The 12,688-nt window shown below is 43.4% G+C and overlaps 1 protein-coding gene across 2 annotated transcripts; it reads right to left on the bottom strand.

The window, feature by feature from the left end:
* Positions 1-4,225: 4,225 nt before the first annotated feature.
* Positions 4,226-9,252, bottom strand: LOC123063525 (E3 ubiquitin-protein ligase RGLG3). 2 transcript variants are annotated; one of them, XM_044487334.1, is made up of 15 exons: positions 8,975-9,252; positions 8,456-8,509; positions 8,260-8,334; positions 8,092-8,148; positions 7,818-7,992; positions 7,238-7,322; positions 7,005-7,145; positions 6,789-6,902; positions 5,910-6,007; positions 5,755-5,828; positions 5,576-5,681; positions 5,173-5,300; positions 4,915-5,059; positions 4,764-4,820; positions 4,226-4,600 (listed from the first exon to the last, which is right to left on the bottom strand). In XM_044487334.1, the coding sequence occupies exons 2-15, from the start codon at positions 8,494-8,496 to the stop codon at positions 4,460-4,462; spliced, it is 1,437 nt and encodes a 478-aa protein (XP_044343269.1). In that variant the 5' UTR covers positions 8,497-8,509; positions 8,975-9,252; the 3' UTR covers positions 4,226-4,459. The 2 variants fall into 2 exon arrangements, with proteins under 2 accessions (XP_044343269.1, XP_044343270.1); XM_044487335.1 differs by having other exon boundaries at positions 8,260-8,359; positions 8,975-9,219.
* Positions 9,253-12,688: the final 3,436 nt, after the last annotated feature.

Below are 12,688 nucleotides of genomic sequence, written 5' to 3' on the forward strand. Positions count from 1 at the left end.
ATGTATAATCGGCATTGCACTACACTTACTACAAAACCTGTAGCACATGTTGCATATAAGATAGTTTTCCAGAGTGTCTTTTGCGTGACAAACTTGGCATACTCGTCTTGGTCATTCGGACATTGGGTTGAAACTGAAACTATCAGGAATTCCAATGGTTTATGATTATTATTATGCTATAAATTCTAACAATATTTGGATTTTGTGTGCACTACATGTGAAACAGGGAGGCAAATTTTAAGGCTCGCACACCTTAAAGTGTATGTTGAACCACTCAGACTCTTTGAATGCATCAAGTCGAGGTAAGTGGCTCTTCCCAACCATTGAGTAGACTATTCAGGTATTCCATGGTTCTAAAAGACATATCTACATGATGGTCTTAAGTGTGTGCTTTATTCACATGAAACCATTGGCTCATTAGCTTGACATCGATTTCAAGCAAATCGAATAGATAACATTGCAGAATTCTCCTTGAGTGCCTTCTCTATGGCCCTCGGATTGAAGTTTAGCAATTTGTCCTAATGTCTAGACTCAAAATTGTTTGGTAGAATCCCGTCCAAAGAATTGAGCTCATTGCATGATCTTTACTTTGAAATTTCAACTTACCAACCTTACGTTGGAGTCATGCAATCTTGCACGCTCATGACCAAACTGCATAATATTATTCCCCTCTATCTGTGTTACGTGGAAATCTACCAAGTATTTCCCATCTGCGGTAATTCGGTTGCATACCGATATCACCACCCGGCATACATCATTGGCCCCTCAACATATAGTTGGAATCTATGTGAGGAATAACTGCATTACTGTCAATACCTCAAGCCCCTCACATGGGGAGTTATTCAAGGCCAGTATGTTGATTCAATGAGGAACATTTCCAGGCATTAGGGGGAGATTTCAAGTACCATAAAGAATGCCATGAAATTAGTGGAATGTTCAACACATTTCTGCCTCAAATCCACGTACTCAAAGATCTGAACCATGCGTTCAGAAGATTTGCAACACATTGCAAATAACCTGCCAGATTCATTTACTGACTATAAAGGTGTCATGCAATCCTACAATCCTGCAAAAATATGTCGGAAAGAGTGGAGGTACCAACTAAAACCACTCAACTCCCCGCTCAAAGCAACAGGGGGAGAAGTACGACAATAATACACCAGGATTCAGCTTCTTGCAAGCAAGGATATCAAGGCCTCTGAATCAGTAAATGCAAGTCAACTTCACGTTGACAGACACCTAATGGGTGGTATACACCTCGTGGATGAGAAACCTCCACCAACCCAGGTCATAGTGCACACAATGGCCGGGACATCGGAATACCTGACTCAACCGCATTGGGAAATCGCAAGCAGTCACCATGGGTAACGATATTTTCATCAACTATATATTGATATATAGATTCTGGAGAAACATATAACCGGAAGGCTACAACTGTCGACATTCATTTCTCAACTAGATTGCAAAAACCTTTCAAATGATTCAGATCCAAAGACCATGGCCATGGCAAAGTGTGAACAACACTCGGACTGGACTCGAGCAAAGGGTATAATCTAGGTAGAAATACTCTTGCTCAATAATGGGAAGGTATTTATAAGAAATAGCTAGTTTTCTTCTGGAAATGGAATTGAGAACAATGAGGTGGTGAAACATAGAGCAAGTATTGTAGCACAAGGGTTCATGCAGATACCCAACTATTCTCCAGAGGTGGAATCTCTTTCCGATAACTTATATTATTGGCAGTACAAAATCATCTATCTCTGTAGTTGATAGATGTAGTGATTACATATCCATGTGGGTCACTAGATTCACGTAGATGGTTCCCGATGGAATCTCACTTCTGAATCGAAATGCAAAACGCAACATACATTGTGTGAAATCAATAAGTCACCATATGGCTTATTATTGTCGGAACATTTGGTACAGCCGACATAGTGAGTTCCTTATTCACAAGGATTACTCCTACATTAATGATTACCCATGCATGTTAAGCATGTGATCATCTAAATGATAGAATTTGAGTTGAAGGATCAGGTTGAAACCTCGAGCGCCTTCACTCATACACTATGGTACACCGTGTTGTCTATATCCAAAATATATTGGAGAAATTCATTGTGGACAAATCTTATGCATCCACAACTCGTATGGCTTTATTCCCTAGATATAGAGAAAGATCCATCAAAACCATGAGTTGATGGGAGTGCGATATTGGGACATAAAGTTTCATATCCTAGTGCCATTGGACCCACCACATATAATTAATTGGGGATCAAGAATATCTTTCAATATTTCCAAGGCATCAAACATCTTGTCCTAGTTTTTCAGTTTCAGAGAAATCTGGACACCAATATCATTGGATGCATCGATCAGATCCCTACTATGTTAGATCGTAGATAAACTTTGTGTTCCTGTTAGGTGTGGTAGCCAATATCCCATGAAAGTCTTCGGAAACAAACCTCAATGGCTACATCCACCAACCATTATCTCAAAGATAATGTTGCTTGTGTTGCCCAGATGAAAACAAGTTACGTAATAAGAAATATTGCTATATTCCATATCTTGCAAGTCAAATCATGTGACTGATTTGTTCGCCAAGTCTCTACCAACTTCTACATTCCAGAAATATGTTCATGGAATTGGTATGTGATGGCTTCGGAATTTGCAAGAATCAGGGGGGGTATCTTCCTAAATTGTTCTTGTTCAAAGCATCATATTATACTCTTTTTCCCTTCATGAGTTTACTTTATAGGTTCTCTTAAAGGTTTTTTAATGAGGTAATATCAACATGAGATCATATGTCATATTTTCTGTTTTCCCCACCGGGTTTTTTTAGGAAAGCATATACGGCATATTTATTTTCTCTAAATTTACGAGTTTCCCATATATCGAGTCAAAAGAGACAATAACCATTATATGTTGCATCATTTTCTTCTTATTTTTCCCACTGGGTTTAAAGGAGTTTTAGCAACATATCAACACTATTCTCCTCATATTTTTCCCACAGGGTTTTTGGGGGAGACTTTCAAGATCATACACAAGATTTCTCAAGATGAACATCGTATATACAAGAAGTCTTGAATGATAGATTATTCAAGAAGCGGTGTTGTACAAGGGGGAGTGTTAGAAATAGAATTACCACATGGGGTTTACTAATTAATATGTGCTAATTAGTGAACTGTCATTGGTCTAACTGGTGTGTCCAACACCGAACCGACGCCGCGTACAGACGCATGTGTCCGTACAGACGCATCCTTTCCCTCTCTCATAACTGTAACCGGTGCCTTTTCTAGGTGTCTCTTCATCTTGTATATATAGTTCAAAGATCAATGAAATAAGTGTCTGTTCGATCATTCGTTTATCTCATTTTTCATTCAACAAAGTCATCGTCATCATCAAAAGGTGATAGCGTTCACACAATAATGAAAGTGGCTTGTCGGAGAAACCCTAGACGGTTGGGAGTCTTCCTTCCTTTCTAGGGAAGAACGTTGAGTTGCTCCTCTCAGTGCGTTGTGGGGCAGAGGGCGGAGTGACGCGCGAGGATGATACCAAGAGCACGACGAGCAGGGCTCTATTTTGGTTTTGGGTTCGCCGAATCGGACAACGAATATGAAGCCCCTGTCAGCGCACAAAGTATTTCAACTCGCTGCACTGACTATGTGTCAATAATAGTCTTTAGTGAATTGACAACCCTAGTTCTGCAACCCATATTTTTTGGACCTGTATATCCAGTGAAAGTCGGATTTTTAGGCATGGTAAAACAAACGTTTTTCATGGCAAGTTGTGTTCGTCGAGGATGTCAAGTTTAGTTGAGCATGACAAATCTGCCTTAGTTCATATTTTTATCAAAAATTACCATGCTTCAAACTAAATTTGCCATCTTGGCGCCAATATAAATTGCCATGAAAAATGTTCGATTTGACATGCCTAAAATTCCGATGTCAAATTTTAGCCTTTCGGTAGTTTGTTGTATTACCAGTCCGTTCGTCTTCCATGATTTTTCATAAGAAACAATAGTATGCTACATGGCGAGTAGCTATGCAACCGGAACCCTCGAAAGCTCGAATGTGAGCATGCTGAAAGTCAACCTTATGCTAATGCCAAGGGAGGGATTACACTAGGTTGACTTTGTGCAAACACACGAGAATGCTTCGCGGGTTGCCCGCTTTGCATCCTTAATGGTGGAAGTATCAGGTCGGCGGTATGAAGATAAGAGTCATGCAGATCATACTGTAACACAATTGCTGGTATTCCATTCAGGTTTTACCAGAAAAAACACAGTTAACTACCACTGCAACTTTGTACATGATGACAGTAATAAACGGTGCAATCAACAGGTCACTGGAAGTCTGAAACATAGTTGGTTCCGGACATATATAAAGTAAAGTTCTATTCATGTATCTTTGTCTTTTCAACCTTTTTTTTTTTGACCAGATTGTCTTTCCAACCTCTTGCTCCTTAATTACTCCTGATACCAAATTGGATGGAACGGCGGATCCTCCGCTTCAGAAGGCCGCGCCCTCCTTACGAGAAGAGCCTCATGCGTGATCGGGACACGGCACACGGGGCAGGTCGATAATGTCGGGCCGCATTCCCTGCATGTCTTCGGACAGAAAAAGAAGGGCAAAGGAGGTTAGATCAGGCACTCATCCAAGAAAAGAGCTACTACTTCATTGTATCTGAATTTAGCCGTGTTTGTTCATAGTAAAGTCGGGGTTTCATTGTAAGTTCACAAGTCGAGTTTGTCCGGCGCTAGAGAGGCTTACCAGATGACCGCACTGGAAAGCCATGTCCTTCGGATTCCTTAAGCAGATGGGGCATACCTACAAGTTTTACAAAAACAGAGTCTAATAAGAGGCCATGACTGTAAAAAAAATGAATATGGCGCGGACTTACTACTAGCCTGAAGGTACCAACCTGTTCATCCAAAGCGTCATTGCCAACGTCGGTTAACTGGAAGATTGTGGCTGGAGCATAGGTAGCTGCAACAGCATCATCACGTTCAAGGACTTCAATTGGTGGCGGAAGGATCATCCAAGGGTCAGCCATTTCTTCGTGCCACCTGAGAGATTAGTTTAGGATAAGACAATAAGTATGACGCCGGCAAATGAGAATATGACAAGGATGCCAAGGATAACTAATGCAGGGACGCCAAGAATGAAGAAGAGCGAGTACTCTGGAGGTAGGAGGCCTTGGGCCGCTTTGTATTGAGTGGGTATTTCCATCAGAGCTGCAAAGGCAAATGCAGCCTCCTTCTTCTCCATATCCTTGCTTGTTGACATGATGTCAGTAAAGTTCACAAACTGCAGTAGTTTATCAACAAGGTTATAACTGCATCAATAGATATATGAATGCAACACAAATCTGAAATTCTTCTAATCAGAAGGCAACGGCACAAAGTAAATTAATCTCAACAAAATGTGTTATTTTATTTCTTATTGGAATCATCAGCCTTCCCACATCATCAAGTCCAAGAAACACAGCTAGAATCATTAGCATTGAAGGCAGCACTGTTTTCTGTGTGGGGCACAACAAAAAAAATTGGAACTGAAGCAACATAATAGTATTGTTAAATCACCTGGAAATTGTAAAAAGCCCTGCTAGGAATACATTCATCAGCAGGTTGCATTTCATCCCATGGTCCATCGCCCACTCCCACCATCACAATTGAAAGAGGATAGAAGCTAGCAAACAAAAAGGCTTTAGTTAGTAATACAACAACACCAAGTCGAATAACAATAGATGAACTGCATTTACCTAGCATCAATAAGTGCTTGTATAGTTGCCTCTTCTTGTGGACTTACGATGCTGTAAGAATTTGAGGTGGTTGCCTGCAACTTTTGCTCAAGTGAGACTCACGCAAAAGGGATGAAGTTCCATTGAAGAATTTACTGCTACAATGAACACATTACCTGCCCATCAGCTATGATGACGAGGACATGATGTTGGTAGTTACTGTTTTCAACAACTGAAATCGCCGCGTAGATAAGAGGTGCAAAAGAAGTTGGTCCTACAGTGACCAGCTCAACCAAATTATGGATGAAACAAAAGATTTAAGTATTGCTGGTGAAGTATTCAGCTGCCCCTAAACAGAGACGGGGTCATAGATACAAAATTATTCAGTCAAAACACAATACATGAGTTATACTGCAAATACCTTTTGTCTTTGTCAAAATAATGTGTGTAATCATGATGCAACAATCGCAAGGATATAAACCTTATCAACAAGTGATGTCAGAAACTTAAAGATGCACTACATAGAACTATTTGCAGTGTGCTATCCTAGGGTAATAAAAAAAAAGGACAGACCCAGTGCATAGAAGCTCCCACACAAGGTCCTAGGGTAATCTGGGAACATTATCAAATAAGTTTTTTTTTCTCAAATAAGCAACAGAATGTGTGTTATTTTGTATTAGGAGGAAGTATAAGATGACGCAACCTGTACAGGCGACCAAATGAACACAAAGCAAGGAAAAGCCAACAAAATTAAACAAAAGGAGGCCTGGAATAAATGAAACAAAAAACAGAAAACTGTACGGCTAGCTATCCATCAATGCAGGGAGGGGTCAGCAGGTCTGGCGTGCACGTCATCAAATAAGTTGAAGCAAGGAAACAGAGCACAGCACTATATGGCTACCTAAAAACATAACTTGTCGTAAAAACAGTTCATCGATTAGAAAAAGACTGTCTCCAGTGTCAAAGTTACTGAGACAGATAAAACTCAGATTTGTTATGGTTTTACAATCCCAGAATCTCTACTGAATGAAAAAAGGGGAATAAGCCTTCATTACCTGAAAGCTCCAAATATGGAATCATTTGTTTGTATCTGTCAAGAACCTCCTCAAAACCACAACAAGGACGGTAATCTTCGTAAAAGCTGAAGACGGAATGATCACATGTAGAAACTACAGGTTTGAATTACATTTCATCAAGTCACAGAAGAAGTACAAAATTTCCTTGAAAGAAAGTTAAAATAGAAAAGGAAAACACAGTGAGCGAATACTTACCATCACCAAATCCAAAGCATGGTATCAAGTTATCATCATCAAAAGGTGATAGTGTTCGCCCAATAATAGAAATGGCTTGCTCATATGGATTTGGGGTGCGGCTAATGGCATGCAGAGATTCTCCTCCGAAGGAATGCTTACCTACAGAAATCCAGCAGGTCAGTTAAACGACAGGGACCCTGTTGGGTAAAACGGCAGATCTGACAGTGACAGTGATACAGAAGTAACATTACCTGACCAATCGTTGCTTTTGGTGAAGTCAATGCCAAAAATCAGATTTGATGATTCAAGCCCAGCTTCTCTCAGTGCAGTAATGACCTTCATATATCCAAATTAGTACCAAATGTCTAGAGAATGCAAGCGCACGACAACATGACGTGGATACGATTTTATTTACTTATAATTTTAAAATGGAGATAAAGTAGCTGAAAATATTTTAAACAGAAGGTAAATGTGTGGCTCGGAGAAACAGTTAACGTTATGCAGATTAGGGCATGTAGCATACAGGTTAAAACATTTTATACCCTGCCAGGATATGACATTTCGCAACGTTTATCAAGAAGACCGCGTCAAAGATTGAATAACAGGGACGCAGAATTTGAGCAACACACTGAGGTTTTAACCAAGCGGACACTAGAATAAGCTGGGTGACCGCCTGTGTCTGACTTTTCGCTGAAGTAACTTATGCTCAACAAACAGCGGTAGGATTCAGAGCAAAGAGTGTACACATAAGTAGCAGAGGAATGTATCTACACTTGATAGGCATGAGGAAACAGAGTGACCATACTGGGACAATGTCTGCTTGTGACTCACCTCATCCACTGTGCTGTAATTGTACATGGGCTCCCCTTCCTCGGAGCTCCCGGAGGGAACTTCCTCGGAACTCCCGGAAGGAACGTCGTCGGAACTCCCAGAAGGAACGTCCTCGGAACTCTCGGAAGGAACGTCCTCGTCATCAGTATTTTCGTCCCACGATGTCGGCGGCGATCTGCAGAACCACACGAATTCCGCGTGAGCGTCAGCAACCGTGGATCAACGCAATGTGCAAGAAATAAAAATGATTTCTCTCGGTTTCCTAGAAATTTACCGGGTGTCATGCTCGTCATCAGTCTCCTCGTCTTCATCCCACATCGTCGGCGACGACCTGCAGAACAACAGGAATTTCGCCTACGCGTCAGCGGCCCTGGGTGAACGCACTATGCCAAAAAAAACATTGTTGGGAAAAATGATTTCTCGCGGTTTCCGAGAAATTTACCGGGTGGCATGCTCGTCATGAGCCTCTTCCTCTTCCTCTTCCTCTTCACCCCAGCCCCACATTGTCGACGACGATCTGCAGAACCACACGGGGATTTCACCTACACGTCAGCAACCCTGGATTGACGCGGCACTATGCAAAAGCAAAAAATAAATGGTTGTGAAGAATGATGTCTCTCGGTTTCCGGGGAATTTACCGGGTGTCACGAGCCTTTTCCTGTTTGCCCCAGCCCCACATTGTCGTCGACGATCTGCAGAAGCACAAGATGAATTCAGCGTAAGCGTCAGCGACCCTGGGATGAACGCAGCATGCATGCAGAAAATAAAAATGTGTGGAAGAGATGATTTCTGCAGGTTTGCGAGAGATTTGGTGGGTGGCAGTGGCAGCTTGCTCTAGCTTGCTCTAGCAAGGACAGCGACGGGGGCGGTGTGGGATCCAGATCTCTCCCGATAGATAAAATACAGTGATAAAATAAGACCGAACACAAACAGAGCATGTACAGAACTAGTACTAGTAACTAGTAAGGGTCAGATGAGGGACGGCAGGCACGGCATCGATGTATCAATCAATCGGCGCTCGCTGCCGTCAGGCCAGATCGGGCGGAGCGGAACCCCTGATCGCGCCCACCACCACCAGAGCGGGGGCCGATCCCCCGCCGCCGCCGGCGAAGGGACGGGGAGCGGCGGCGTGCGTGCGTGCGTGCGTGCGTACGTACCGCTGCGGCGACGGCGACGGCGAGCGGGGAAGGAAGGAAGAGACGACGGCGCGCGGAGGCGGAGGCGGAGGCGGAGGCCCCGGCCTTGGGCTTGGGCTGCTGTTTGATGGCTAGAGACGCCAAACGAGCGGCAGTTTCCCGTGGGTGCGGGTGGGCGGCTATTTCGATCCGCCCGCGTTGCGCAGCCAGCACAGCGGCGGCGGCGGCGGCGGCGACCTTCACTTCTTTCCTTTTTCTTTATTTTTTATTTTTTATTATTACTATAGTATATACTCGTTTTGTTTTATCGGTCGTCCGGAAATTCCTCAAGTCTCGGTCACGCTCCCAAGCCAACATCTCCCGTCACTTTTTAGAATGTGAGCATTTTCCCTAAATACTTGCGCCTGCATACGGGAAACGTTTATAGCCGACAGGCGGTCCGGCGTTGAATCCCACAGGATCACACGGCCGTGCGTGCGTTCCGAAAGGGGTCAAACCCAATCGCTTCGCACGTGAACCTCCACCACACTTCCATCGGTCGTCTTCCCTCCCACGCCATCGCCTTCTCCTCCTGAGCACGCGCCAGCCTGATTCCGTCCAAGACGACGAGGGATGTATCGGACGTTCAGGGTGCGACCGGCCCAACTTTAGGCCGGCGCACCTGCGTCTAGTACTCGCCTGCGCCTATACTATATTTCACCCAAGTTTTTTTCTGTCAGATATATTTTTCACCGAATTTGTATGCATCATATGGTGCGATTTCAGGACTAGTTATATTCTTTTTTGGTACCCGCCATCAAGGTAATTTATTCAAGTGTTTGGCGGATTTGCATCTGACTGTACAACGTCAAATGGTCTAGCAATTGCACCCGTCCCAGCAATGAGTAACTCCATGGTCTACTGAGATGGCTCCGTCAACATTAATTTGCGTCCATCCCTGCTCTGCAGGTTTCCACCTTTCTCCTATAAACTGGTCCTTCGGACTCCCTGGAGTCGGAAATCCAGAGCTGAGATGAGCTCATCAATTAGCTCTCTTCATGGGCGAAGTATCAGGTGAAAATGACTATCCGGTGAAAATCTAGAAATTTCTATCGTGAACTGTTGGATCAGGAGCGGACGTCATGGATCACAGGTGGGAGTCCTAACAATCCACTTAAACGCACATTAGCAGATAACCCCCTCTCTCTATTCAACTACTCCAGGATTTGGTTACCCCGTATGAGAAAATTGACCGCCTTCATAACCTAGCCGCACGCCCGCACCATGGCGACTCGACGGCGCGGCGCTCTCTCCAGGTGAGGGCGGCTCGATGGCCGGGTGGCTACCCCTCCCGCATCTGCAACGGTGCGTCGACGCTTCGGGCGACGGCGACTAGTGGTTAGGGCGCTGCCTCACACACAGGTGACTCGGCCGCCGGAGCTCCGACCACACATGACGGTGCTCGATGCCTCGGGTGATGCTACGGCCGCGCAGCTGCCCCTCATGCTACGGCGACCCGGTCGCCGCGAGGCTTCCCCGCACAACGGTGGCATGATGGCCGTCGTGATGCCCTCAAGCGGCGGTGACATAGACCCAAAACTTATTATGTCCTGTTGTCTGATTCTACAGCCCAATGCTTGCTTCTTAGTATTAGTTCACAAGTTGTATCTGAATGTTGTATTTTTTGGTGAAGCCTGTAAGCTTGCTTATGTAGTCCAAATTCTGAAGTTGCATTGGCATGCAATCTGTAATCTTTGGATGTATGAATTTAGTTGAATAAATTTCCTGAGCTGGGCTATTTTAAATCAGTGATTGACCAAACAGAAAAGCGAAGTTCTGCTCCAGCCCTTTTCTAGTCACTCAATGTGAGTTATCTTGGGCAATCCATTCATACTGGCCCTTAATATGAATTCAGTTGAAGATAATTGAAATGGGAAGAAAAAAAGTCAGGTTTCTCGGTCATTCAATATATAATAATTGAAAGATTTGTTCGGGTGGATTTCAGTCTGCAAAGGACCTACTAGCAGCTAGCATTGTTGTGCTAGTTGTGGAACAAGCTTCATCTAACAAAGACGTTATTCAAGGCATACCCAGGCTACAAAATTGGCAACAACTTCAAGTTATTCCTCTCAGAAGAGTAACTAGACATCTCTCAGAAGAACTATGATATTCACATCTAGAAGTAACAGCAGTACAGCTCCCGGAAGAACTATAATATTCATTCTTAAAATTTATCCAACACATGAAGTTGTTGTTCTGCACCAACATACGCATTGGATATGAACCAAAATCCCAAGTACATACTGAGATGAACCAAAATCCGAGGATATTCTTATGTGCTCAACCTTAACAACAACAAGAAAAAATACTGATCATATTACAAAAGATACAATTCAGTGCAGACATTGTGCATAAACCAGTGAAAACTTACAAATCTTTCACAAGATAAATAACTATTTGTGTCTCTCTAGAAGGGAAAATTGAATTTCTCTAAAGGTAAACAAAAGAAAGTATCCAAAGACAATATTTGCCATCTTGCATATGCTTGACAGTTATCATGCATGGCCTCACAAGCACATCTAGTTAACTTTCTTGCATGTTTTCTTCGCTTCTCTCCCTTCAAGTCCTTGTGTTCCTCCTCATTTGTTTGGAAACCAACTTTGCCACAAAGAAATCGCCTCAGACCACCACATTATCTACAACCCTTTTTTGTTCAATTCTGATTGAAAACCCAACATTGTGTGCATATGCCTTGTAAAACTTCTCGACATCTTCCATAGTCTCGAATGCCATACCTACAAACACCCAGTAGTCATATAAGTCAATGATTATTAGAGAGATTTGAGTGAAATTATGGTGATAATGGTACTCACATAAAATAGGCCACTTGTAGCTCTCTTTTTTCATGTACCAAAGTTTCCAAATTGATCGGAGGAGGCAGAATTTCCATATCATGGGTCCCTCCATTGTTGACATGCTCAGGTTCATGCTCCATCTATAATGCAACATCGCATGATTAGTTCTTATCAATCGAGGAACAACAACAATCGCCAAATATCCATGTTCCGTATAGTAAATATACATGCTCTGTACACTGGTTGACCTATGACTTTCTATTGTGTAGCTTGTGATCTTTTTTCTAAAAAAGAATTTCTATGCTTGACAAAAACAGTGAAAATAATGTATGTCTTTTGTAGCAGCCAAAGCTTTCTCATGATGCTGAAGATAGTGACAACCAATTTGCGTACAAAAACATTGTCTTATCAGTGTATCCTACTCGTCATTCTAGGTAAGCATCTAGTGAATTACGATGCTTGTCCATTTGATGTACTGGATTACCTGTAAATGACTATGAAGAGGCAGCGGCACGTCAGGGTTCAAAATTGTGAGGTGCAGCGGTGACAAGTACTCCTAAGGATGAGTCCCGGCTACAAGAGGGTGAGCCAAGTCCAATGGAGGGCGACACGCAGCCGACGAAGGCCCCATCACTGTCGATGGAAGGGCAGCCACGGCACGAGCGCGGTTGGCAGAGGGAGAATTGCGATGGATGAAAGGCCCATCCCGACGGTCGGAGGGCCAGCCGTGGCCGGCTGAGGGCAGTGGTTACGCGCCGGCGGCGCTCAAGACGATCGAAGAAACAGATCTCAGGATCTCACGAAGGGTCGAGCCCTGTTCACCTCAAGATTAATATAGAGGGGGGTTATCTGCTAATGTGCATTTAAGTGGATTGTTAGGACTCTCACCTGTGATCCATGA

Source organism: Triticum aestivum, chromosome 3A (genome assembly GCF_018294505.1).
Source record: "Triticum aestivum cultivar Chinese Spring chromosome 3A, IWGSC CS RefSeq v2.1, whole genome shotgun sequence".
NCBI classification, from domain to species: Eukaryota; Viridiplantae; Streptophyta; class Magnoliopsida; order Poales; family Poaceae; genus Triticum; species Triticum aestivum.